General features: G+C 36.6%; 3 protein-coding genes and 2 long non-coding RNA genes across 5 annotated transcripts; all 5 read left to right on the top strand.

Annotated features, from left to right (window-relative positions):
• Window positions 1-365: 365 nt before the first annotated feature.
• On the top strand, window positions 366-4,607 carry LOC135782655 (uncharacterized). The gene is made up of 2 exons (XR_010545453.2): window positions 366-998; window positions 4,375-4,607. It is a non-coding gene; the product is annotated as an uncharacterized lncRNA (long non-coding RNA).
• A 6,410-nt stretch (window positions 4,608-11,017) lies between these two features.
• On the top strand, window positions 11,018-18,338 carry LOC135782908 (N-lysine methyltransferase KMT5A-like). The gene is made up of 5 exons (XM_065293396.2): window positions 11,018-13,131; window positions 13,706-13,850; window positions 16,628-16,790; window positions 17,881-18,073; window positions 18,179-18,338. The coding sequence occupies exons 1-5, from the start codon at window positions 13,048-13,050 to the stop codon at window positions 18,290-18,292; spliced, it is 699 nt and encodes a 232-aa protein (XP_065149468.2). The 5' UTR covers window positions 11,018-13,047; the 3' UTR covers window positions 18,293-18,338.
• A 260-nt stretch (window positions 18,339-18,598) lies between these two features.
• Window positions 18,599-21,021, top strand: LOC135782658 (uncharacterized). Its single transcript, XR_010545457.2, has 3 exons — window positions 18,599-18,708; window positions 20,591-20,677; window positions 20,934-21,021. It is a non-coding gene; the product is annotated as an uncharacterized lncRNA (long non-coding RNA).
• A 119-nt stretch (window positions 21,022-21,140) lies between these two features.
• LOC141280850 (uncharacterized) lies at window positions 21,141-22,695 on the top strand. The gene is made up of 3 exons (XM_073812021.1): window positions 21,141-21,590; window positions 21,900-21,932; window positions 22,084-22,695. The coding sequence occupies exons 1-3, from the start codon at window positions 21,141-21,143 to the stop codon at window positions 22,693-22,695; spliced, it is 1,095 nt and encodes a 364-aa protein (XP_073668122.1).
• A 76-nt stretch (window positions 22,696-22,771) lies between these two features.
• On the top strand, window positions 22,772-27,549 carry LOC135782648 (uncharacterized). Its single transcript, XM_065293086.2, has 3 exons — window positions 22,772-24,100; window positions 24,217-24,339; window positions 26,411-27,549. Exons 1-3 carry the CDS (start codon window positions 22,885-22,887, stop codon window positions 26,629-26,631), a joined length of 1,560 nt encoding a protein of 519 aa, XP_065149158.1. The 5' UTR covers window positions 22,772-22,884; the 3' UTR covers window positions 26,632-27,549.
• Window positions 27,550-27,586: the final 37 nt, after the last annotated feature.

Here is a 27,586-nt window from a genome sequence, read left to right as displayed (position 1 = left end):
ACGACAAACATGCATATGCACCTAAAACGCAATCATCCTGTTATTTTGTTCATTTCGTGTGGATATTTAAAATGTCTTCCAGTTCCAGTATTACTTATTGTTTAGAAATAAAAGTTTATAGATCTTTGAAAAGGTGTATCTGCATTATTATAATGGTCCCGGAGCATCAATGTTATCGTCTATCGCGATAAATTCCGAGGCAATTTATCGTCTAGCAATATTTGTTATCGTGACAGGCCTAGTTAGGACTGATGTGATTTGTAACTGGTACTGATGTGCTTATAAAATAAGAAAAACATATAAATGATCAGAATATCAACTTGCATAATTATGCATAACAACAGTTCATAACAAGTAATCATAACAACAGTTACAACCATACATCACAATTGTGGTTATACAGGAGTATGAGTATGACATGACATGATGAACTTGTATGTTTAATTCAGGGGTGGCAAATGTTGGTCCTGGAGGTCTGCAGTCCTGCAGAGTTTAGCTCCAGCTCTAATCAAACACACCTGAACAGGCTAAAATCAAGGTCTAAAGAGTTACTAGAAAGCTACGGGCAGGTGAGCTTTTATCAGGGTTGGAGCTAAAATCTGCAGGACTGCCCTCTCCAGGACCAATGTTCGCCATCCCTGGTTTAAATGGCACATATTTTACAAGGCCAATTCTTATGAATTTGTACAGTAAATCATACAAATACCTATGACTATTATTAAAATAAGAATGAATTAAATCAGTACAATGAGCCACCTCGTAACATACATAGTACTAATTGCCATGAGATTGTGTTTTTTTATAATCAGCTGAAAAATTAATTTAATTCTTTCATCGAATTGTATTTACAATCTACACATTATAGAAATTATTGACTGTGATTATTTTATTTTGTTTACAGAATCAACACAGAAAAACTACAAGGCATTAAAGGCCCTTGACGTGGAAGACTTAATTGCATTAGCCCTGAAATTTGCCCCACACAGAAATTTAAAATGGTAATCATATTCAGTGTTTCCCACAGGATTTAGAGAGACTTTTTTAGAGCATGTGGCGATTACGTCACACACTAATTAGCATATATGTGATGTGTTTGCGTTTGATTGAGTGTTGGCACCTGAAATATGTTTAATTTCTTCTCTTTTATCTGTCACATTATATTGCATATTACAGTTTTTCTCAGTTGCTTAAACACATTTACTGAAATTATGCCTCATATTCTCTAAACAGTAAACACAATTGCATAACATCTCACACAATACTCCAAGTATTATATTTTCAGATCAAAATTAAACTCTACACTCAAAACCATGGAGGCAACAGTGAAGCGACTCAAATTAGGCTTTACTCGTGGCTCAGCCTCCCTCATAATCATACCATGGACAAGGACATGGTCAGCTAGAGTGGCTTGAATCTGAGACTGCTTGTCACCTTTCACCATGTCCTCCTCCTCTTCCTCCTCCTTCAACAAGTCCTCTTCCTCCTCCTTCTTTCCCTCCTCCTCCTCCTCCTTTGCTAATTGAGCCTTAGCTGTGCTGACTTGAGTGAACAGTATTGAATGCTAGTGCTTTCCATATGACCACATGGTGTAAGCCCCGAGAGATGTAGGGATTTGTGTGTAGAGTTTTGAAGTAAAACTTCACTGATTTAAAACTCATGTGTTAAATCAGGGGAGTAGTGTTTATTGTTCAGCAAATTGATTTTGAATGATTGTGCTTCTTGAAAAATGGCGTTATGGTTTTGAAATTTTAGTTCAAAAGCCTGTTTATCGTGTTTCCGCAATCGAGAAAAACTGTAAAACAACTGCATGCTATTTTTTACATATTATCTGTTCGGTTGTCAGACATGAAACGAGTATACTATAAAGTAGTGACAAAACACGACCCAGAAACACCTTGTGTTCAATTTAACCAGTTGTTCCTTTAACGGCTGCTAAAATCCTGATTTATAAACGCGACATCGTCTGAAGCGCTTGCAAGAATGAATTAAGCCGTTTACTAGGGGTGTCAACAATAATCGATTCGGCAATGCATCGCAATGCGCGCATGCACAATTCAGCATCGATGCAGCAAATGCCGTAATCGATTATGTCTCTGTTTATTTTCTGGAGATGACCGTGATAGACGGGTAAATAAAAACGCACCCTTTTCCATGGAAAGTGGACATATGGATACATTTCGGATTCTATGAAGTCTATGGGAAACAAGACTTAATTACTCTATGTGTAAAATTCTCATCTCGGTCAGGGCTCGCAAAATCGCTAGCCGACGTCTCGTTTCTATTGTGAATTCCTGTCGGGCTACCAAAATGTATCTCCACCCTGCCCGTCGGGCTATCTTGGGGAGGAAATAATATTTTAATTTTTTGCTTTGTCTCAGATTTAGTTTGGTAATTATAGTTTGTATAATTGTATGTATTTCGGTGTCCTCTTGTCAGTCATTATCCTCACGTACCAAGTGAAACTGTCAGGAAATGAAGTGAAAGCATAAATAAACTCATCCTCTAATGTGCACGTCTGATATGCGCGCGACCCTCTGCACGTGCTTCCAGGTTCTTCACGAGCACCTGCTTGCGCGAACTCAAGTCATTTAATAAAATAACGTCATTTCATTTTTACCTCATAGACTAACATTGTTTTATCGTATTTTTTTCTTTCTTCAGTTAGTAACTTAAATATGTGAGAAGGAAAATATGTTTGAGTGATTTACGTCTCGGCTATTGAGAGTATGATGTTACAAGCTGATAGGTGACTAAACAGCAGTGGTAAGATATGTTTACCTAAAGCGAATAGAATGTGTGTTTGTCATTTCGTTTTACCTCAGAGTCTAACATTAGGGGAACATAAAGGGAATTATGTTTATTCCTTTTTAATAAATATCTGATTTAAGTCTTCTATATTGTGTTTAAGTCACTGGTTGTTTATATATTTGATAAAATACCATGTTATCTAAATACAATGGGTGATGTGTTGAGGTATTTTTTATAAAAAATAACCTGTATTATAATACATTCATATAATATTTCAGAAATATAACAATTAAATTATTCTAACGTTAGGGGAACGTTAAAATAACCTAAAAATAACATTAGGGGAATGTTTATTTTCTTAAAGAAAACATTCCTGGCTAACCAAAAACCTTGGAAAATAGGGGAACGTTTTGGGAACCAAATTGTTAGCTGGGATGGGCAGGAATATTTGGATTACATGGAAATCCAGGATTTATCAATATTCTACATTAAACTGTGTATTTTTTTTATTCTGGCTACTTATATTCATTTCAGGCTACCAAAAATTAAAGAGTGTCTGCCCAAAGGGCTACCAGGGATTTTAAAATTTTGCGAGCCCTGGTCAGCTTTCGTTTTTGTTGAGAATAGTTGAACTTGAGTTTACTACTTGACTTATTAAAAATTTGCCTTGTTGTGTACAGTAGAATTCTGATGCATCGCAATGCATCGTAGAATTGAATTGAATTGAATCGTTACCTGGTGAATCGTAATTGAATTGAATTGTGAGGGCAGTGCCAATGCACACCCCTACCGTTTACCAGTAAAATATAAATGTAAATTGGAACCACCATACTCAATCCCACAGCGACATCTTAAAATAAAAACTCGTTTCAATCTGTATAAAAACTGTACTATTGCAGTACTAAACTTTTACCAACTTGTAGCTGTCGAAGTAACAAAAAAAAACCTTTTGAATAGATTTGTTCTAAAAATACTAAGGTAAAAGAGAATCATTTTGCTGATTAAATCAGTTGTTGTAGAGAAAATAGCCTACTTTTAAAGAAACCATGCGTAAAAGATAGCATACTTTTGAAAATTATGGTGTGAAACTTTTTTACTTGTATACACTTTATCATATTGGTTTAATAACTCTGCTTGTTCGAATATATATATATATTAATATATATATATATATATATATATATTTTAAACTATAAAGGCTATATATATATATATATATATATATATATATATATATATATATATATATATATATATATATATATATATAGCCTTTATAGTTTAAAATAAAATGTCGTAAAGAATCATTATCAAAATTACTAATATCCTGGCGCTGAACTTTTTCTTGTTTGTATGTCTCTTGTTTATCAGTATACCAATATAATTATTTAAAATGAAATATTCTTCTGATAACCAAACTGCAGCGCACTAAATATATTTAAAACTTTTTACGAAGAAGTAGGCCTACACAAAACGCGTTTCAAATCTGTATATGCATTTTTATCAGACCATTTGACGGGGTCGTGCAACTTAATGATAATACTTTTGTCATTGAATTGTTCATCTAAATGTTTAACCTAATGTTACACTAACTTACGTTGCCTTTATTGTTTGTTACTTTTGCAGATGGCAGAGATTGCTGTGGAGTTCTGAAGTTCATTGTTTAAATGTTTTCATTTTTAATATATTAAAATGTTTTTTTATGATACAATGTTCTACATGTTTATTGCCAATTTTATGTGTTATATAAGCAAATTATCTACCCTATTATATTATTATCTAAGTCTATAAATTCTATAAATGTTCCTGTGATTAATGATTTTGATTTTATGTCTACGAATAAAGAATCCATGGATCAACATGGATTGTGTGATTATTTGTTCATTTAAATAGATTATATATAAATAAACTTAGTTTATATAGTGAAATCGTGTTTTTTTTTAATGATTTAATTGTGAATTTTTATTATTAATGGTGCCTAAATATAGGGAATAACTAGAGGTTTTGAGAACGTTCCGGGAACGTTCTGGCAAGGTTCTGCAAACGTTCTGAGCAGGTTAGGTTGATGTTACCCGAATGTTCCCGGAACGTTCTGACAAAGTTAGGGGAACGTTCTGAGAACCTAAAAATAACGTTCTATTTCCGTAAAGAAAACTTTCCTGGGGAACCAACAGGGAACGTTTCAAAAATAACGTTCTGGGAACCAAAAACTAACGTTCTGGGAACGTTCCCGGAACCAAAACCTAACGTTCCGGGAACGTTCTGGGAACCAAAAATTGTTAGCTGGGATTAGTCTATATCCTCTGTCTAAATTATGTATTTAGTTAAACATTAAAAAACCTTTACTCACCATGATTAGGCTACATTTTTGTTGAGGAAATTATTAAATCCACTGTAAATGGCTTCAGCGTGGTCCTGCGCTTACTGATAGGGCATTCAGCAGGATTGAACTTGACCGCTCATTTACCGTGCAAAGGCGGAGCACGAGCCCGTTGAAAATGTTAGAAATGAAGCCCGAATCCGACCGAACCCATCGGGTTCGGGCAAAGATCTTCAGCTCTAAAATAGCCGTTATTTTCTCTGGTAAATTAAATTTTAAATGAATCTCGTCTCGTCGTGTGTCCACTTACATATGACTTTGTTGACACACGCCATGTGTGCCACCAGAGCGGACCTAAAACTTTTTCTTCTTTGTTTTGTGTGTGGGTTGCAACCATAAAATGACCTAAACCTTAATCGCAAATCATTATTTATTCGGCAAATAACGTTTCCATCAGCGTTTATCGCATAAGCCACATATCGATCAAGATAAAATCCGATGAGATCGAACGTATTTCTTTTGAGTCGATATTCATGAAATTCAATCGAATTTTACTGTTTCCATAAGGCATTTTTCATTCGATATCACTTAATTCGGATAAAAACATGTGGATGGAAACATGGCTTGTGTAAAGATGACCCGTGCAGCCTCTCCCTCGACTCACTCATCCAGTGACTGACAGGACCCGCGGTACAGTAATGCAGGCAGCACGTGTGTTTGTGCTGCGCAGATCGATCGGTTTGTGACATCACAGTTTTGCGAAAGCAATTCAAAAGCACACTCAACCGTCTGTGCTCGCGGTAGTTTGATTTCATATCCGGACCAATATGCGCAGCGCTGTATAAAATCGATAACAGTTGTTTATTAATGGTGCAGGAACAGTTTAATACAGGGGAGAAGGACATTAGGCTTTAAAGGAAACATTTCTTTCTAAAAGTAAAGTGGTATGTTTACATTTAATGCAGTAGGTGTCATTACAATGTTTTTTGTTTATTTAATCAAATATATATGACACAACCCTTACGAAAATTAACCATGGTTTTACTACAGTTAAACAAAAACAAATAGTAAACCATGGTAACTACAAAATAACCATGGTTGTTGATAACTAAAAACTATAATTGGTTAGTGTAGTAAAACCATGCTTTTGCTGATAGTAGCATTACCCCAAAAAACATGTTTTATACACTTTTACCACAATAAAACCATGGTTCATTTTCGTAAGGGAAATATGTTAAAACACGAGGAATTGCGTGCTTTTTGTTGCAGTTTGATTGGTTTGAATGTTTTTTCCTTCTTTATGTTTAGTTTGAATAAAATCGATCTCTGACCATTCTGTTTAAGTTCAGATGGCTAAGCGGACTGTAGCCCAACCCCCACTCCACACAGTAAGCACAGCAAACACCTCATGGCATCAGATAGTGATTTATAATATAATCATAGAAACAATCATAATCCTCATGCCATATTTCATCATTAATTATTTTATTCAGTTTCTAGAATCGAATATTAAATGTGTATTTTCAGTTTATTAACTAAAAGCTCTAAAAACAATCACAAATCAAGATGAAGTTTATATGATTTTTATAATTATATAGCTGGAATTCAAAGAAGTAAAGTTAGCAGTTCAGTCAGTGATTTCATGCTTTCCACCACATGTCTAAGCACCCTTCCCCCGACATCACAGTAGCACATCAGACTTTACAGCACATATACAATTCTCATTCAGAAATAAAGTCATATAAGCTGTTTGTTTAGAGAACTGTATCATTTAATTTAAAAGGTGTAGTCCACTGAAGTAAAGTTAGCAGTTCAGTCAGTGATTTCAGGCCTCACATGTCTAAGCACCCTTCCCCCGACATCACAGTAGCACATCAGACTTTTACAACACATATACAATTCTCATTCAGAAATAAAGTCATATAAGCTGTTTGTTTAGAGAACTTTATCATTTAATTTAAAAGGTGTAGTCCACTGAAGTAAAGTTAGCAGTTCAGTCAGTGATTTCAGGCCTCACATGTCTAAGCACCCTTCCCCCGACATCACAGTAGCACATCAGACTTTACAACACATATACAATTCTCATTCAGAAATAAAGTCATATAAGCTGTTTGTTTAGAGAACTTTATCATTTAATTTAAAAGGTGTAGTCCACTGAAGTAAAGTTAGCAGTTCAGTCAGTGATTTCAGGCCTCACATGTCTAAGCACCCTTCCCCCGACATCACAGTAGCACATCAGAATTTACAACACATATACAATTCTCATTCAGAAATAAAGTCATATAAGCTGTTTGTTTAGAGAACTTTATCATTTAATTTAAAAGGTGTAGTCCACTGAAGTAAAGTTAGCAGTTCAGTCAGTGATTTCAGGCCTCACATGTCTAAGCACCCTTCCCCCGACATCACAGTAGCACATCAGAATTTACAACACATATTCAATTCTCATTCAGAAATAAAGTCATATAAGCTGTTTGTTTAGAGAACTGTATCATTTAATTTAAAAGGTGCAGTCCACTGAAGTAAAGTTAGCAGTTCAGTCAGTGATTTCAGGCCTCACATGTCTAAGCACCCTTCCCCCGACATCACAGTAGCACATCAGAATTTACAACACATATTCAATTCTCATTCAGAAATAAAGTCATATAAGCTGTTTGTTTAGAGAACTTTATCATTTAATTTAAAAGGTGTAGTCCACTGAAGTAAAGTTAGCAGTTCAGTCAGTGATTTCAGGCCTCACATGTCTAAGCACCCTTCCCCCGACATCACAGTAGCACATCAGACTTTACAACACATATACAATTCTCATTCAGAAATAAAGTCATATAAGCTGTTTGTTTAGAGAACTTTATCATTTAATTTAAAAGGTGCAGTCCACTGAAGTAAAGTTAGCAGTTTGTCAGTCAGTGATTTCAGGCCTCACATGTCTAAGCACCCTTCCCCCGACATCACAGTAGCACATCAGAATTTACAACACATATTCAATTCTCATTCAGAAATAAAGTCATATAAGCTGTTTGTTTAGAGAACTTTATCATTTAATTTAAAAGGTGTAGTCCACTGAAGTAAAGTTAGCAGTTCAGTCAGTGATTTCAGGCCTCACATGTCTAAGCACCCTTCCCCCGACATCACAGTAGCACATCAGAATTTACAACACATATTCAATTCTCATTCAGAAATAAAGTCATATAAGCTGTTTGTTTAGAGAACTTTATCGTTTAATTTAAAAGGTGTAGTCCACTGAAGTAAAGTTAGCAGTTCAGTCATTGATTTCAGGCCTCACATGTCTAAGCACCCTTCCCCCGACATCACAGTAGCACATCAGACTTTTACAACACATATTCAATTCTCATTCAGAAATAAAGTCATATAAGCTGTTTGTTTAGAGAACTTTATCATTTAATTTAAAAGGTGTAGTCCACTGAAGTAAAGTTAACAGTTTGTCAGTCAGTGATTTCAGGCCTCACATGTCTAAGCACCCTTCCCCCGACATCACAGTAGCACATCAGAATTTACAACACATATACAATTCTCATTCAGAAATAAAGTCATATAAGCTGTTTGTTTAGAGAACTTTATCATTTAATTTAAAAGGTGTAGTCCACTGAAGTAAAGTTAGCAGTTTGTCAGTCAGTGATTTCAGGCCTCACATGTCTAAGCACCCTTCCCCCGACATCACAGTAGCACATCAGAATTTACAACACACATACAATTCTCATTCAGAAATAAAGTCATATAAGCTGTTTGTTTAGAGAACTTTATCATTTAATTTAAAAGGTGTAGTCCACTGAAGTAAAGCTAACAGTTTGTCAGTCAGTGATTTCAGGCCTCACATGTCTAAGCACCCTTCCCCCGACATCACAGTAGCACATCAGAATTTACAACACATATTCAATTCTCATTCAGAAATAAAGTCATATAAGCTGTTTGTTCAGAGAACTTTATCATTTAATTTAAAAGGTGTAGTCCACTGAAGTAAAGTTAGCAGTTCAGTCAGTGATTTCAGGCCTCACATGTCTAAGCACCCTTCCCCCGACATCACAGTAGCACATCAGAATTTACACATATTCAATTCTCATTCAGAAATAAAGTCATATAAGCTGTTTGTTTAGAGAACTTTATCATTTAATTTAAAAGGTGTAGTCCACTGAAGTAAAGTTAAGAGTTTGTAAGTCAGTGATTTCAGGCCTCACATGTCTAAGCACCCTTCCCCCGACATCACAGTAGCACATCAGACTTTACAACACATATACAATTCTCATTCAGAAATAAAGTCATATAAGCTGTTTGTTTAGAGAACTGTATCATTTAATTTAAAAGGTGTAGTCCACTGAAGTAAAGTTAGCAGTTCAGTCAGTGATTTCAGGCCTCACATGTCTAAGCACCCTTCCCCCGACATCACAGTAGCACATCAGACTTTTACAACACATATACAATTCTCATTCAGAAATAAAGTCATATAAGCTGTTTGTTTAGAGAACTTTATCATTTAATTTAAAAGGTGTAGTCCACTGAAGTAAAGTTAGCAGTTCAGTCAGTGATTTCAGGCCTCACATGTCTAAGCACCCTTCCCCCGACATCACAGTAGCACATCAGACTTTTACAACACATATACAATTCTCATTCAGAAATAAAGTCATATAAGCTGTTTGTTTAGAGAACTTTATCATTTAATTTAAAAGGTGCAGTCCACTGAAGTAAAGTTAGCAGTTCAGTCAGTGATTTCAAGCCTCACATGTCTAAGCACCCTTCCCCCGACATCACAGTAGCACATCAGACTTTTACAACACATATACAATTCTCATTCAGAAATAAAGTCATATAAGCTGTTTGTTTAGAGAACTTTATCATTTAATTTAAAAGGTGTAGTCCACTGAAGTAAAGCTAGCAGTTTGTCAGTCAGTGATTTCAGGCCTCACATGTCTAAGCACCCTTCCCCCGACATCACAGTAGCACATCAGAATTTACAACACATATACAATTCTCATTCAGAAATAAAGTCATATAAGCTGTTTGTTTAGAGAACTTTATCATTTAATTTAAAAGGTGTAGTCCACTGAAGTAAAGTTAGCAGTTCAGTCAGTGATTTCAGGCCTCACATGTCTAAGCACCCTTCCCCCGACATCACAGTAGCACATCAGAATTTACAACACATATACAATTCTCATTCAGAAATAAAGTCATATAAGCTGTTTGTTTAGAGAACTTTATCATTTAATTTAAAAGGTGTAGTCCACTGAAGTAAAGTTAGCAGTTCAGTCAGTGATTTCAGGCCTCACATGTCTAAGCACCCTTCCCCCGACATCACAGTAGCACATCAGACTTTACAACACATATACAATTCTCATTCAGAAATAAAGTCATATAAGCTGTTTGTTTAGAGAACTTTATCATTTAATTTAAAAGGTGTAGTCCACTGAAGTAAAGTTAGCAGTTCAGTCAGTGATTTCAGGCCTCACATGTCTAAGCACCCTTCCCCCGACATCACAGTAGCACATCAGACTTTTACAACACATATACAATTCTCATTCAGAAATAAAGTCATATAAGCTGTTTGTTTAGAGAACTTTATCATTTAATTTAAAAGGTGCAGTCCACTGAAGTAAAGTTAGCAGGGTCAGCCAGTGATTATGTTTACATGGACAGTATAATCTAATTACTGACCTTATTCTAAATAATACAGTATTCAAATTAAGGTGTTTACATAAGTTGCTTTTAATGCCTTCATGTTCCAATTTTACATGTTATAGAATATATCCATTAATTGCAGACATCATTAAATCCCCATGTTACTCCTGAACAACATAAAGTTCATTGTTGTTGTGATAGTATATTATTATTATTTTTTTAAATATTACGAAAGCTTAAAGTGCAGTTAATTATTTGTTATATGTGTTAGATGTAGGGTTGCTAACTTTGTCACCCTCACCAAATACAGGACAAAAGGTGGTCGGCTGCAGCAGTGCAGGCATGGTTTTGTGTGTATACAGTGTATTTTGTCCAAATGATAGCTAATCTCTTAATTAAAATTGTATAATAACTCTTATGCCTTGGCAACATACAATAGGTTTATTAACAGTTTGTTGGTACAGCAGGTACGTTTAACACAGTATTTAAATTGAACCATTACCTTATAAGACAAAACACTTGTGACTCCTGCACTAAGGGTAGTTAAACGTTATCCCCTTCATGTTCATCTTACATGTGACAAACTAAAACTAACATAGATTCAATGATTCTGTGAGCTGTAGTTTTGCAGAGTCAACTTCAAATACTTTAATTAAAACACACAGGATGTGAATTAGAAGTGTGAGAATGTCCAAGCAAAGTTGGAAATGTTTTGTTGGGGCCTTTAAGATCGATTTATTATGCAGGTCTGGATCAGTGATCTCTTTGTAATTGAGACTGAGCATTTTAATTATGAAGATCTTTGCACAAATAATAAAAGGATAACATGAAATCATATTATATGACCCCCTTTAGCGTATACTGATTGTGTTTGAGATTATTCTCAAGTGTTCAGCACTGCTTGCTACTTGTTTGACTTCATGCGGTGCCGCATGAACAGACAGGCGAATGACCGCGAGAGCATTTCGATAGCAGTCCGCTTTGTCTGAATTCTCAAATCACTCTTGTTGGATTTTGTTGTCATCTGCTTCTCAGTTGTTGTGGAGCCACATGAAGTCGAGCAAGCCTGTTGTATCAGTCACTGTTTAGATCAACGTAGCAGTCAAAAACAAGACATGGGAGGTCACATACAGGACAAAATCAATGAGACCCAAAATACGGACATCCCGACTAATACGGGACAGTTGGAAACCTAGCTAGAGGGCCTTTTCTGCTTGAAGCCATCTGTTTACAGCCAAACGGTTGACCACTGTGTGTGTATATGTGTCCTGTCACAAAACTCCCACATATTGTATTTGAAATGCGTGTAGGTCATGATGCACTTTGATAATGAAGCTAAAATATGAATATGAATTTGATTTGTGTTTACTTTGATTATGACTTTAGCCAAATAAGAGTAATTAAAAACCACTGTTTACATCATAGTTTCGCAGTATTGTTATTTGAATATTGTTGTGCATGTAAACATTGAAACCCACTTGTTTTAGCCACTGATGCTCCACATCACAGCAGCACATCAAACTGCTAACTTCACAACCAGAAGAAATGAACAGGAGATTTTGTGTCATTTGAGGTTATCAACATATAAACATGCTTTTCACACTGGAAAAGTTAACACCAGGTTATTCTAAACCCCGGGTTAACGGAATCCTGGGTTATCTGTTTCACGTGTCACACTGTTCGTGCTTAACCAGGGGTTAAGAGATAACCCTGGGTATTCATAATCTGAAGTTACACATTGTGTATTCCTAAACCCTAGGTCAGGTGTCTTAAACCCTGCTCATACACCTGTCTGTAATTATCAAGCAACCCTGAACACCTTGATTAGCTGTTTCAGCTGTGTTTAATTTGGGTCAAAAGTTATTATATTATATTTTTTACTTTATTTGTTTAAAAAAGCTTTGTTGCATGTTTAATTTTTATTAGGTAATAAAAAAGACAGTCCAATAAGATATTGTAGGTGGAGCAGTAAATGTTCTCAAGAAACAGAGCTTTCATTAAGCTGTTTTGTTGTATGTATTAAATGTTTTTAAAAGCACCTTCCATCAATTAATTTCCATGTGGATTTGTCTACATTTAGAGGAATCTCTCTGTAAATAGCAGTTGTTTTGGACAGTAGCACGAGGTGCTGTGCTGATCCCATTGTCTGTGGCGTAACAGCAACAACACTAAGCTGTGTTCATACAGCGCTGCGCAGATCGAACAAGATATGACATCACAGTACCGCGAGATCAAACTTTCTCAATACGTGCTCGAATCGCTCACGCGATACTTCAACGTGACATGCTTTCGGCCTTCCTATCAACGACACTTTTACTACGCAAGTCAGCAGCAGTGGATTCGTTTCCCCGGAAATGCAGACACGTGATAATGACATCACCGCTGTTAGCCCCAATTTCCCGCGAAACAGACTACACGCGCCCATTAAAGGAGGAAAGGTGAGTTCAGTCCTATGTATAATAACATATTTGTGCAAAATATGAAAGATAAGCTGGAGTAACATACGATTTGTGAAATATTTTATCTTATTTGACGGTTTGTGGTCAAAAATATTATCTTCCCGAGTAGCCCATAACGATATTGGCATTGGTCAGTAAACAAACATTCGGTTTCAGAGTAACATAACTTACTTTACTGATCTATTAATGTTGTCCATAAACGACTAAGTGCTTAGTAAAATTATGTGAAATAGCAGTAATAGATTGGGTAATTAGTAATTAATTCTTATTGTTTAATCTGAGTTTCAATCATGCGATTTTCTTATCATGCAAACAGTGGCACGAATAGCCACAGATATCTTTTAAAGATTTTAAATTGTGTATGTATAAGTTATCTAGAGTTGTGTATGTGTGTGTATATCTAAGCTATATGTATATTTACAAAAGTATACATGCATGCATATACATAAGTTAGATACATATGTTATACCATTTGTTTGCTATTTGGGTAAACAATTTTAGCAACCTTAATATTATGCTTGATTAATCGATTGATTCATTTAATTATTTTCAGTCATTGCATGTCACTGCAGTCGCTATGATGCTGGGTATACCAAGGCAGAAAAAACGAAAAAGACCTCAACAGGATGCTGAGCATCACATTACTTGTAAAACAGACAAGCCTGAGCTTTATGAGCAAGTTATCAGCAAATATAAAGGTAAGATAAATTCTGTAGTATAGATCGTTTTCTTTCATGTACGCAAATGTAAGTTGCAAAGCATAGTTTATTTGTATGTGCATACAAACTTTTGATGCATGCGCAATTGCGCATTGCGACAAAATGCAACACATCGCCTGGGCTACCTACTTCAAAATCCGTCTGTGCATGCATGATGGAAATTGTGTCACGTGCACTCTACGTGGACTTTTGTGATAGATCCTGCTGACTTAAAGGGGCAATGAATCTGTCGATTTTATTGTTTTATACTGTTGTCTGATTCAAGTGGTTTTTCCATTCAAAAACATCAAAGGCAATAAATAATAGGTTATTTTGTAACATGGATTAGTTGCTCTCTGGATAATGGTTCGTTTGAAGGGGCGGCCCGCAGTGAAGACCTGGACGTAAACGCCCACTGCTATGATCCCCGTCATTACATGTGGGGAAATGTTTTAAAAACATTGATGTGTAAAAATAGCAGCCGAACACAAATGTTTGAGCTACAAAAGATTCTGGGTGCTAAAGATGATACCCATAAATGACAATACGTATAGTAAAGTATAAAAGAACTTTAAACTCAACGTGACTAAATTACCGTAAACAACACAAGTAAGCACGCATCAGAATCTAAACCGCGGCTGATAAATCCTTATGACTAACTTTGTATATTTCTATCGTTATATTACAGTCATATTGTTAAGTGTTGCACCTTTATTAATGGTTTAATGTTTTTAGTAAATTAAAACAGTCAAATATACGTGTTTAGACACTGATGTTACAACAGGACATATCAAGCGATCTTTTACTAAACAGTAGTGACGCGTAGTAACTTAAATAAAGTAAAATGTTTTACTCACTGTGTATACTGTTGTGTCATTCCTGCCAGATGCAATATTAGTGGTGCTTTTAATCACAGTTTCTCTGCAAATCCAGCACCGACTCATGGCTTCTTTACAAATGAATCCGTGGTACACAAAGTAAACAAACACTCCCCACCCGAGCTGGAACTTCTTCAAAAACAAACTTTAACCACGCATTCCTAATGTTATGTTCCAAGCCTCCGTTAAACAGCGTCTGTGTTCTTCCCATAGAAAATTAAAAGTAAAAATAACAACAAGAACCATACAGAACTGTGAACTGTGGCCATTAAACCGTGATACGAACCGAACCGAGGGTTTTGTGAACCGTGCCACCCCTAGTAAACATGTCTTTAAAGATTGCCAAATGTAACCAAAATGACTTTTGAAAACATGTTTCCTAAGAGACAGTTCACAGTTCTGTATGGTTCTTGTTGTTATTTTTACTTTTAATTTTTAACACTCCAGAAATGTATTATCTTATTAATGTAGTAATTATCCATAATTTAGGATACTTTATTAAAAAAGTTATATCATGTAATCATGCACAAACTGAATTTGACTTTAAGCACATTATTGGGACCCTCTCTGAGGAAAGCCAGGTGAGATTTTGATACAGCAAGAGGTAAGACATTGATGATTTCAACATGCTTTTCATTTATTTGGCAAAAAAAGGAGAATGTGTATATCCATCTTATGTGCCTTTTTATCACACAAAGATAACTTGCATTTATCAAACTGCCAACTTCAGTGTAGCTCTTAGATTTATTACTGAGAGGCTGCTTAAATACTGCAGAGAGTATATGTGCAGGAGAGAGAAACATAACGTTTACACCTGTAATATTTAAATCCGTCTCTCTTGTCCACTTTTGACCACCTCTGTCCTGATTACTTTGAGAGGCAATTTATGAAATAAGATCGCGCAACTTTCTCACGCTAGCAAAATGAAACTACGCGGAAATCAGCCGCTTTAGTTTTATCAATAAAAGGCTAAAAATAGCGCACGTTCACTGTGTTTTCGTGGCAGAAGTCAGAAAAGACGTTCAGTACCTTAGCTTTGATAAATGGGCGGAGAGAAGGCAATCTTCTGTGGCTGTTCGAACACATTCAACCCATAGACTGCAGTTCTATCTATTGTTTTTTTCCACTGTCATCGTAGGTAACATGAAATAAAAAGTTTCCACACACCAAACTGGCGCGTCATCCAACTCCGGGCAGACTTCCTTTTCTCTCCAACTTGCCATTTCTACATGTAACATAACCTGCAGCACTCACTCTCCACACCAGTCAACTTTTCTTTCGCGAAAGGGAAACACGCCATCTGAGGCAAGGTCACATACAGGGCACGAGGCTATTGCGCATGCCATGAACCGTGCAACGCACACGCTCCGAACTGAACGGTTCGGATTTTTTTCAAGAACCGTGCCACCCCTAATGATTGTTGAGACACTGCATGGTTTGCTTTACCCCTGACCCACACATGTCACGCAAAGCTGTGGACGGGGCTACAAAAGTGGTCATTGTATATGGGTTTGGGGAGGTGTTTCAATTCTACTCTGACATCATATTTCAGCACATTCCTGAATAGACCATTTTCCTGGCTTGGTGCAAAAAAATGTTATATTTCAATAGCACAGACGGTTTCAGTTTTGAAACTTGCAGGATGTTCATTTAAGTATGATGACCTCTTATATAATAAATTATCAAGGTAAAATTTATTGTTTGATTCACCGCTCCTTTTAATCCAGCCGACAACAACAAAATGAAAGATCCAACTAGGGCTATGTCCAAAATTGTTGGATACCACAGATAAAACTTTAGATCTAGCTATTTTTATTATTGTTTTTGGATAAGAGCTCATGAAAATAATAATTCACTTTAAAGGAACAGCAGAACTTACTCGTATTTTTTTCTTTTTAGGACGTGGAGTTTTCACCACTGAAGCATTTTTTAGAGGTGATTTTGTCCTTGAATACAGAGGTGAACTTCTGACTTCAGAGGAGAGCCTTGATCGATCTAAACTCTACAATGACGTTGAGAACACATTCTTGTTTGATTTTCAGTGGCATGGCAAAAATTGGTGGTGAGTATAGAGTTATTGTCTTGAAGTAATAGGGCGGTTAAGGGTTAGTTCACCAAAACTCCTGGGTCCTGGTGATCCTCGTCTCTGCACATTTGGTATGACGCACTCAGTACCCAGCTGATGATTTTTATTGTGTGTAAAAAAGCAGACACAAAGGGGCAGTTTACCATACAGGGTTTAGATTAATCCAGGACTAGGGCTTAGTAATATTAGGACATTTTACAAAAAAAAAACATTGCTGTGCATCTTGTGATAAAAACAGTGGCACTGATATGTTAAAGAGCACCTATTGTTTTTAAATTTCCTTTGGTGTGTAAGTGTGTATTAGTTCATGTTAACAATATGCAAAAGTTACAAACCCCAAAGTAAACCATGACGCGAGTTATCGTCTCCAACGTAAATCTCTTTTCTTGGATTACAACAAACACACGGATTGTAGGCAAAAGGTTTACTTCCTGGGATTGGTGATGTAGAAATTATCATAATTCATCCTGCTTCGAACTCAGCCTGTAAGTTAACTCCTGTTAGTAACTGAATCTTTCAATCATGGTAAGAAGTCTCACGTTTCCAGCTGACAGAGCTAATCAGACCAATCACAACATACAGATTAGTTGATCAATTAGGCACACAGCTCTTCAAATCCGTGCGTTTCAGGAAGAGAGTGAAATCTGGAAATACAAAAATAAACCTTATGTTTAAAATAATGTGTTTTTTAACCATAAACCACATGAACACATTATATTATACCAAATACACAAAATAATATTGTTTTTAGCAATGAAAAAGGCGCTCTCTAAGATATCTCGGTGCAAGCTGTTTTCTGTTCAGACAATTCAAACTTGTATTTAAGTCTGGGAATAGACTTTAGCCCTGTTCAGGAATCTGCCCCAAAATGTGTAGAGCAGACCATATAACCAGACCCACTGATGTAAAATGCCTTAAAGCCCAAAAAACTCATTTTGATTTCATGTAGTTGTTAAGATATGTTTACAGAAGTTACTCTTACGAGGTACAGGCATAAAGGAAACAACTGCTGTACAAGATTACAAATCAGTCTCTTATGCTTGGTGGTATTTTTATGTATTTATAGCATGGATGCATCCAAGGAAGATGGGTCCTTGGGAAGACTTGTAAATGATGAGCACAGAAATCCTACATGCAAAATAAGAACTGTTGAAGTGAACAAAAAACCTCATCTGTGTCTTTTTGCTGTACGAGATATTCAACCAGGAGAAGAAATCACTTACAGTTATGGAGATTCAGATTGGCCTTGGCGAGCTAAGGTATATCCTAAGAATCTTTAACAATATTTCATGATGACATTTTTCTCTTATGCTGATTTGATACCATATGATTGTGTTCTCATATTTCTCAAATCTTTCATTTAGGTATCATCAACAGAATCCAGTGATAAAAGTCCAGTCAGCAGTTTGGATTTGCAGAAATTGGTAAGTACACAAAACACCTATATTCGGGTTCTATACAGTCATGTGGGAAACTAGCAATTTGAGAGGTTTTTGACATATTGGACAAGCATTTAATCCTCTGTGAAACAATGCCACAACTTCTAAATCGTGCATTTTTTCAGTAAACTTATTCTTGTTTGTTTTTTTTAAACGGAGGAATACTGACAGATTTAAAAAGTAGGTTCAGCTAAAGTTACTTTAGGACAGATGAACGTGTACCTTATATTACTGCATCTCACTGTCTTTTATACATCACAGTATAAAACAAAACCATACAAAAGCTTAGCAAATACAGTACAAAATTTACCCCCTAACTCTTCTTTTCTGACTTTCAGTTCCATCAGGCTCCTCCTGTTTCCTAATCTGCCCTGTATAAGGTGTACATCAATGAACCACATAAGCAAGTTGAGCCACAACAGTCAGGCAAAGCAAGAACATCAGAGGATAAAATGGTAACCATTCTATACATGCAGAAAGTATCTTAGGCTGTTTACTTCATCAGATAACTAGTAACACTATATGGACAAAAGTATGGGACGGCAACTTCTAGTGAACATATTTAACTACTCATTTCTGTGAGCACAAATCTTAAAGGAACATGCCCACATTTTGGGAATTAAGCTTATTCATTGTATTCCCCAGAGTTAGATAAGTCCATACATACCTTTTTCATCCCCGCGCTTGCCCTAACTCTGTCTGACGCACCCCCGCTAGCTTAGCTTAGCACAAAGACTGGAAGTAAATGGCTCCGGCTAGCATACTGCTCCCAATAAGGTACAAAATAATGCGAACATTTTCCTATTTATATGTTGTGATTTGTATAGTCACACCGTGTACAAATAACTTGGTCATATGAGACACAGCCATCTTTTAATCATTTACATACTGGTAACTATATTCTCAGAAGACAAAGCACTGCTACTTGAGTGATTTGCTCACAGAAATCTAGTGGTGAGGAGCAGAGAGTTCCCTCAGAGTCACTCCGCCCATGTTCCTATTTAAACATATAAATAGGAAAATGTTGGCATTATTTTGTCACTTGTAGTATGCTAGCTGGAGCCATTTACTTCCAGTCTTTGTGCTAAACTAAGCTAGCGGGGGCTGCGTCCAACAAAGTTATGGCACGCACGAAGATGAAAAAGGTATTTATGCACTTATCTAACTCTGGGGGATACGGTGAATAAGCTAAATTCCCAAAATGTGGGCGTGTTCCTTTAATGCTACAGCATATAATGATATTTTCCAAAATTGTGTGCGTCTAATTTTATAGCAGCAGTTCGGGCAGAGCTCTTTTCTATTCAAACATGACAATGGTCCCACAATCGATTTTGTGTTTTAAAGACATTCAAGTCTTTAGTAAATCACAACAGTCGTTATTTAACAAAATGATGGTTTGAGCTGGCACAAGCTGTTAGTAAATCTGGCCCATAGACTCTTCTTACTTTATGTGCTATATCTTTTCTAACAGATTTATGGAAGACTCTTAAAGGAATAATCTACTCATTTTCAATATTAAACTGTTATTACCTTAACTAAGAATTGTTGATACATCCCTTTATCATCTGTGTGCGTGCACGTAAGCGCTGGAGCACGCTGCGACACTTCGATAGCATTTAGCTTAGCCCCATTCATTCAATGGTACCAATCAGAGATAAAGTTAGAAGTGACCAAACACATCAACGTTTTTCCTATTTAAGACGAGTAGTTATAAGACCAAGTTTGGTGGTACAAAATAAAACGTAGCGCTTTTCTAAGCGGATTTAATAGAGTAACTATATTGTATGGCGGAACAGCACTTTTGGGAGTACTTCGACTCGGCGCAGTAACACCCTCCCTCTCCCATTATGAGAGGGAGAAGGGGAGCGCATTTTTCAGGCGAGTCGAAGTACTCCCAAAAGTGCTCTTCCGCCATACAATATTCCTCTATTAAATCCGCTTAGAAAAGCGCTACGTTTTATTTTGTACCACCAAACTTGCTCTTATAACTACTATATATAACTTTATCTCTGAGTGGTACCATTTGAATGAATGGGGCTAAGCTAAATGCTATCGAAGTGTCGCAGCGCGCTCCAGCACTTACGTGCACGCACTCAAATGATAGAGGAATGTATCAACAATTCTTAGTAAAGGTAATAACATAGTTTAATATTGAAAATGAGTAGACTATTCCTTTAATCTAAACCAGAGCACTTGAAATTAAGCAATATTTTATATTTACCTTTTATTTTCTATATTTTTGATTGGTTTTGCCTAATGTCTTTGAGTGTCACAGCTTTTAACATTATGTACATTTTACTTTTATTTTAAGTTAAATACCTTTTCATATATCCTCAGAAACTCAAAGATTGCCATGAGCGCTTTAACAGAGCACAAATTAAAACGAAAAAGACTGCCATAGAGCAATCACAAGAATATTTCATGGTGAGTAATATTTGGATATGATCATCACATTACTTGATTAGCACCTCAGTCAATTAAGACTTTATTATTTAAAGTGTTAATAGTCGTTGAACAGTTTCCATGCTGCTTTTATTTTTAACTTTTTTTCAATTATACTTTTAAAGTTACAGACAGTATTATAGCATACACATTTAATGCACCGTCTTAGGCACCATGTGCTATGTCTACCTCTGTAAAAGCCTTATTGCCCTCATACCCTTCTCCTTCTCCTGTGCAGCCCTCATCACCTGTGAAGACCACATCCTCGTCCTCTTCTCCTGTGCAGCCCTCATCACCTGTGATGACCACATCATCGTCCTCTTCTCCTGTGCAGCCCTCATCACCTGTGAAGTCCACATCATCGTCCTCTTCTCCTGTGCAGCCCTCATCACCTGTGAAGACCACATCATCTTCCTCTGCCTTTGTGCAGCCCTCATCACCTGTGATGACCACATCATCGTCCTCTTCTCCTGTGCAGCCCTCATCACCTGTGAAGACCACATCATCGTCCTCTTCTCCTGTGCAGCCCTCATCACCTGTGAAGACCACATCATCGTCCTCTTCTCCTGTGCAGCCCTCATCACCTGTGAAGACCACATCATCATCCTCTTCTCCTGTGCAGCCCTCATCACCTGTGAAGACCACATCATCGTCCTCTTCTCCTGTGCAGCCCTCATCACCTGTGAAGACCACATCATCATCCTCTTCTCCTGTGCAGCCCTCATCACCTGTGAAGACCACATCATCGTCCTCTTCTCCTGTGCAGCCCTCATCACCTGTGAAGACCACATCATCATCCTCTTCTCCTGTGCAGCCCTCTACACCCTTGCCCTGTGCTGCTTCCACCCCTGTGATTTCCTCATCAAAGGTGTCTGAGACACTGTCTTTAATGGAGGTGGGTAATTGAGATTAGTAAAGACTGTTTAATGTGAATTCACAGACCTAATATTATTATCATCTATGTCATGGTGTAAAAAGATTTTATGATACAGTTGTATTGTACAGCGTTTCTGTTTGTGATTATCAAACCGTGCCAAGTGTGCCATCTACTAAGGCCTTATTTGCTGAGCTACAGTTTGAAATATATCTAGTTGAAATAACTGTTTTTTTACTCTTAAGTGTTTTATTTTTTTAATTATTATTATTTACATTTAATTATTATATACAATTTTATGTACATTAGTTTTGTTTTTTCTTTTTCCAGATGCACTCATTAAGGCAATCAAGAAAAAGACAGGTTTGTAATTAACCATGCACTTTATATGCTTAAATGAGTTCCTCTTGTTGAAAATCAGTTGGATTCTGGCAGTTGTCTAGAAGTTTTTAAACATTTAGTTAAAGAAATAATTTTGCATGATTTAAGAAAGTGTAACATTTTTCTCATTTAGTATTCTGGGAGTGCCTACAGTGATTCAGATGTTACGGATTACAGTGATGTTGACTACATACCCCAGTTCAGCTCAGATGAATCAGATGGAAGTGCTTCTGGACAAAGCAAGGCTGAAAGGAGTTCAGATGGATCAAACAATAAGTCTGAATGTAGTGATCCTAGACCCAACAAACGTTTAAGACATACTAAATCACCCCTTTCAAAAAGGAAAGCTGAAGAGGCAGGTATTTCATCTGCCAATTGTATGACAGCAATGTCATCAAAAAGGATGACATGCCAAACTGAAGAGACCGAAACCTCATCTGACAAAAAGACTTTGGTTCAGTCAATGCCATCACCACAAAAAAAGAGCAGGTCATATAACAAAAAACAGTATTGCCTTTATTGCTCTAAGCCATATGCAAAAATGGCAAGACACCTTGAGTTTGTACATCGCAATGAAGTAGAGGTTGCAAAGGCTGTAGCTTTCCCAAAACGTTCCAAAGAACGAAGAGTCCAGTTAAACCTTCTTAGAAAAAGGGGCAACTTTGCCCACAACACAGATGTGGTGAGAAAAGGGGAAGGTGAGATGATTGCCTGCTACCGTCCAAAAAAGTGCAAAAACCCCTAAGAATTTATCCACTGTATTCACTGTCAAGGCCTTTACAACAAGCTCAGCCTATGGAAACCCATTAAAAACTGTCCACTTAAACCGAAGGATGATGAAGCTCAGGGCAGAAAAAGAGTAAGATCTCTTTGTGCCTTAAAAACACCTGTTGGCTTAGAGGTGAGTAAAGGTTTCAAGAAAGTACTTTCCCTGATGAACTATGACGAAGTTTCACGGGTGATTCATAGTGACAGATGCATCATGCAACTGGGAGAGCACATGTTTAACAGGATGGGATCTGATGTGACCAAACATGACTACATCCGACAGAAAATGAGAGAAGTTGGCAGACTTCTTCTTGAAGCAAGAAGGATAACCCCACTGAAAACAATGGAGAACTTCATGATACCAGCAAACTTCAAACATGTCATATCAGCTGTGAAAGTTGTGTCTGGCTTTGACGAAGAGAAGAACTCTTACCGCATTCCCTCTTTAGCCCTCAAACTTGGACATTCTTTAAAAAAGATCTGTAGCATTGTTGAAAGTAATGCGATGATGTATGGAGACCATGAGCGTGCTGAGTGTGCTCGAGACTTCAGAAAAGTACACGAAGCAAGGTGGAATGAATACATTTCTGCTGGTGCTATAACTACATTGAAGGAAGCCAAGTGGAATGCACCACAGATCATTCCTTTCACTCAGGATGTCAAAGTCCTGCACGCACATCTAGAAAAGAAACGGGATAAATTCCTTAATAAACTTAAAAACTGCCCCTCTGCAGACAGCTATGCTGCTTTGGCCAAAGTCACACTCTCCCAAGTTATCCTGTTCAATAGACGAAGAGAAGGTGAGGTGTCACGGATGCTTTTGTCAGCTTTTCAAAGCCGGGATTCTTCTGAGCTGCATGAAGACATAGCCATCTGTCTTTCTGAGTTCGAGAGGAAGCTGTGTAAACACTTTACCAGAGTAGAGATCCGTGGTAAGCGAGGGAGAAAGGTCCCTGTCCTCCTCAAACCTTCATTGGTTTCTGCCATGGAGCTGCTTGTTGAAACACGTGAGGCTTGTGGTGTCCCAAATGAGAATCCTTTTATGTTTGCCAGATCTGGTGCAATGTCTGCCTACAGAGGAGGAGAGTGCATAAGTAAAGCTGCTCGTGAATGTGGCATTAAGAATCCTGAAGCTCTTTCCTCAACCAGGCTCAGGAAACACATAGCTACCATGTCAAAGATTCTCAACCTTGATGAAAATGAAGCAGATCAACTGGCTGATTTTCTCGGTCACGATATAAGGATCCACAGACAGTATTACCGGTTACCAGAGGGGACATTGCAGCTGGCAAAAATGAGTAAGGTCTTAATGGCAATGGAGAAAGGAACACTGTCCAGCTTTAAAGGAAAGAGACTTGATGACATTGAAATCGACCCAAATGGTATGTATGAAATTAGATTTTTGTGCGAGTCTGTGCTTTATATATTTGCAAATCTGTATTTATCTTTCATCATCTTTTGCAAAAAATACATTGACAGATTCCTTTTATTGTTATAGAGCAACTTGAGGCCGAAGGTGATACAATGTCAAGTGATGAAGAGGATTGTAGTGACCTACCTCAGACAACATCACCAGTACCAGCAGAGACTGATCAACCATCTGCTTCACAGAAAGATCAAGGTAAAAAAAATCTTTAAACTACACAAACAGCAAGAAATGGCAAACCCTGAATTACTAAATACAATACCTATAGGCAACAGTAGCAAGACAGGAGCTTTTCAAAATTTGAGTTTGTTGTACAGTCAGTTTGAAGAAATAGATAAACATATATTATGTGATTTGTCATTTATTCACTAATTCTGCCTACACTGTAAAAACCGGCAATGAAATTCACATACACAGTATGATTTTTATTTACATTGTTATATTTTAATGCATCAATGCAGAATACTTAATTATAAAAAGGATTTTACTATACAGCTGTAATATGGTAAATTGGGTATATACAAGTCTTAAAAACAGTAATATGTGCCCCGTCACGGAAACCAGTGACACAAGTCGGCAGAACAACTTTTGAGCTAATGATAGAAAAGCATTTTTATATTTTTTGCAGAATCTGTTGAGATCACCAGACTTGTGTCCCTACTTTCCGTGTTCGGTCACATATCTAAAAATTACAATGTTGGCGTTTTGGTGTAATATCAATTTCTTTTTAGTAGTGCTGCAACGACGCATCGACGTCATCGATTACATCGACTACGAAAATACGTCGACATGCGTAAAAAGCGTCGACGCGTCACGCTGTTTACATTCATCTCGCGTAATGGCTGCTTCTGCTCCTCGAAGTGTTTTCCATACATTGATTTGTTTGTGTGCGCCACAAAATCAACAATGGTCGCAACATTTACATTTTTATTTTCATTTAAAACGGCTTAATTTATTGTTGTGAGCGCTCAGTGATGCCTCTCTTGTGCACGTGCGCTCTCTCTCTTTCTCTGCGTGAAGCCCCTAGACAGCGCCTCTCATACATGACACTGAGTGAAAGAATTAAAAGTTGGCTGTGTTTTCCGTGCGGATTCCTCTGTGTACTTGCATTTTCACGTAAACATCAGATGTTACTGACAGGGAAGACGACTGATTCGAGTTTATCATGAAAGGTTAGCAGTGTTTTCCCACACACACTGGTTCTCTATGTGCTTGTGTGCGAGCTCTCTCCTATGCCCGCGCATGTCTTCTGTAGTAACTCTGTGTAATGGCAATTTTTTTAATTTGCGCCAAATTGTCTGCGATGTCGCGTTTATAAATAAAAATTTTAGTAACTTAGTAGTTAAAGTAACAGCTGGTTGAATTAAACACAAGGTTATTGGGTCATGTTTTGTCACTATTTTAATAGTCTTTGGGGTGGTTTCCTGGACAGAGATTAGTTTAAGCCAGGACTAGACCTTAGTTTAATTAGGAAATATAATTAGTTTAAACAAACATGCCTTACTAAAAACATTACTTGTGTGCACTTTGAGGCCAAACTAAGGGCACTGATGTATTTAAAGATATGTCAGTGGAAGATGTTTTCAGTTTGGACAGCTCTTATATTTATTTTAGTCTAGGACTAGTCTAATCCCTGTCTGCGAAAAAGCCTCTATATGTCTGACAACAGATAATATGTGAAAATAGCATTCAGTTGTGTTAAAATACAATAAAACAAACAATGACTGTCAGATCAGACAGAGAGTAGAAAACAGATTATCCAACAGATTAAATAGCAAATCAAAAAAAGAACACTTTATTAATAAAAAAAATAATCGTTAGAGTAGTCGACTAATCGGAAAAATAATCGCTAGATTAGTCGACAGAAGAAATAGTCGTTAGTTGCAGCTCTACTTTTTAGTGATCTGGCTCCCAACTGCATGAAATTTGCTGTTCAAGCTACTTTGTTTGAACTTGAAATGTCAAAGTTCAATATCTATGTAGATGTTCCTCTGTGTGGCCAGGTTATGTTTCCTCATGTCATATTCTCAAGGGGCTTCATTAATATGGGTATAATATTTAAATTACTATAGTTTTCATTCGCCACATTTATCAACACCCCTTCATTTGTGTGATGGAATTGGCCAGATGAAAGTTTAATGAATCACACATGAGTGGTGTTGTAAGATTATGTTTGCGCATGGATCTGCGCTTGTTTCTACATTTGATTGATAAATAAATCCCATTGAATTTAGTTGTAATAAGGATATGATTTTTCACTTTATAGGTTCATCAATACCTCCAAAAAGAAAATGGGAAGAAGTTGAGGTAAAAGCTGTTGAAAAACACATGATGAAGTTCATAAAGACATGCAAAGTTCCTGGTAAGCAAGACTGCGAGAGATGCATTCACGCAGAGCCAGAAGCCTTGAAGGAACGTACGTGGACTGGTGTGAAAAATTATGTGCGAAACAGGATCACCACTTTAAAAAAACAGGGTGGATTATAGGGGAGCAAATTAAAAACACTTTTTTTCTTTTTACTGTAATAAACAGAGCATGGTGAGGAAAAGTTGCCATGTTACAAAAACATAAAATAATGAATGCCTTTTCTAGAATAACTTTTTAACATGTTTAGGGCTGCAAAATGATGAATTATGACTAATCGTTTGCAGAATAAAAGTTTTTTTTTACATCATATGTGTGTATACTGTGTATAATAATTATCTATATATAAATACACACACATGCATGTTTATATTTAATAAATATTTACATGTGTATATACATTTTTATGTTTATATGTAATTTATATTATATAAACACTTAAAATATAAATAGATTTTGTTTCTTCAAATTATACATTCATGTGTGTGTATGAGCTACATAATTATTATACACAGTAAACACATATATGATGTAAACAAAAGCTTTTCTTCTGCAAACGATTCATCATTTTGTATGTTTGTAATATATAATAGGTTCCTTTCAGACAAACTGTCTTTATACTTTACACATCATGCTCTGTTTTTTAAAAATGAGTGAAAATAGTAAGGAAGAGTAAAGGTGTATGAAGAGGGAGAATTTGTTTGAGTACAGGAGGAAACAGAATATTAATGAGGTAAGCAAGACAGGAGAAGAGAGAGGATTGAATGTAATGGTAAGACGATAATTTCTGTAAAAAGCTGAGGAAAGCAAAAAGAACAAGCTGCACTGACAAATGTCTCATTTTCATTCTTTGTTTACATGCATGTTTACATGTTGTTATATGTTTACATGTTGCTATTTTTTCTGTCAACATATTCTGTTCTATATGCACTTTTAAAATATGTCAGTATTGTTTATTTCCTTTAATTGTAATTACAATTGTTCAATGTAGACAGAAGTTAATTGAGTGAACTGAAAGTAAAGAGATAAAAGGAGGAGCAAAGGTTAACGAGAAGAGGGAGGAGCAAAAGGAAAGTG

The sequence above is a fragment of the Paramisgurnus dabryanus genome, chromosome 15 (assembly GCF_030506205.2).
Source record: "Paramisgurnus dabryanus chromosome 15, PD_genome_1.1, whole genome shotgun sequence".
In the NCBI taxonomy this organism is placed as follows: domain Eukaryota; kingdom Metazoa; phylum Chordata; class Actinopteri; order Cypriniformes; family Cobitidae; genus Paramisgurnus; species Paramisgurnus dabryanus.
Note: the sequence above shows the minus strand (reverse complement) of the source record. Positions and strands in the feature narration are given on the sequence as shown.

Coding starts and splice junctions, on each gene's coding strand:
- LOC135782908 (XM_065293396.2), top strand. CDS start 13,048: ATGCAGACACGTGATAATGACATCACCGCTGTTAGCCCCAATTTCCCG. Junction 16,791..17,880: donor TGGCATGGCAAAAATTGGTG/GTGAGTATAGAG, acceptor ATGTATTTATAG/CATGGATGCATCCAAGGAAG. Junction 18,074..18,178: donor ATTGGCCTTGGCGAGCTAAG/GTATATCCTAAG, acceptor TCTTTCATTTAG/GTATCATCAACAGAATCCAG.
- LOC141280850 (XM_073812021.1), top strand. CDS start 21,141: ATGACCACATCATCGTCCTCTTCTCCTGTGCAGCCCTCATCACCTGTG. Junction 21,591..21,899: donor AGACACTGTCTTTAATGGAG/GTGGGTAATTGA, acceptor TTCTTTTTCCAG/ATGCACTCATTAAGGCAATC. Junction 21,933..22,083: donor GGCAATCAAGAAAAAGACAG/GTTTGTAATTAA, acceptor TTTCTCATTTAG/TATTCTGGGAGTGCCTACAG.
- LOC135782648 (XM_065293086.2), top strand. CDS start 22,885: ATGAACTATGACGAAGTTTCACGGGTGATTCATAGTGACAGATGCATC. Junction 24,101..24,216: donor CATTGAAATCGACCCAAATG/GTATGTATGAAA, acceptor TTATTGTTATAG/AGCAACTTGAGGCCGAAGGT. Junction 24,340..26,410: donor TGCTTCACAGAAAGATCAAG/GTAAAAAAAATC, acceptor TTCACTTTATAG/GTTCATCAATACCTCCAAAA.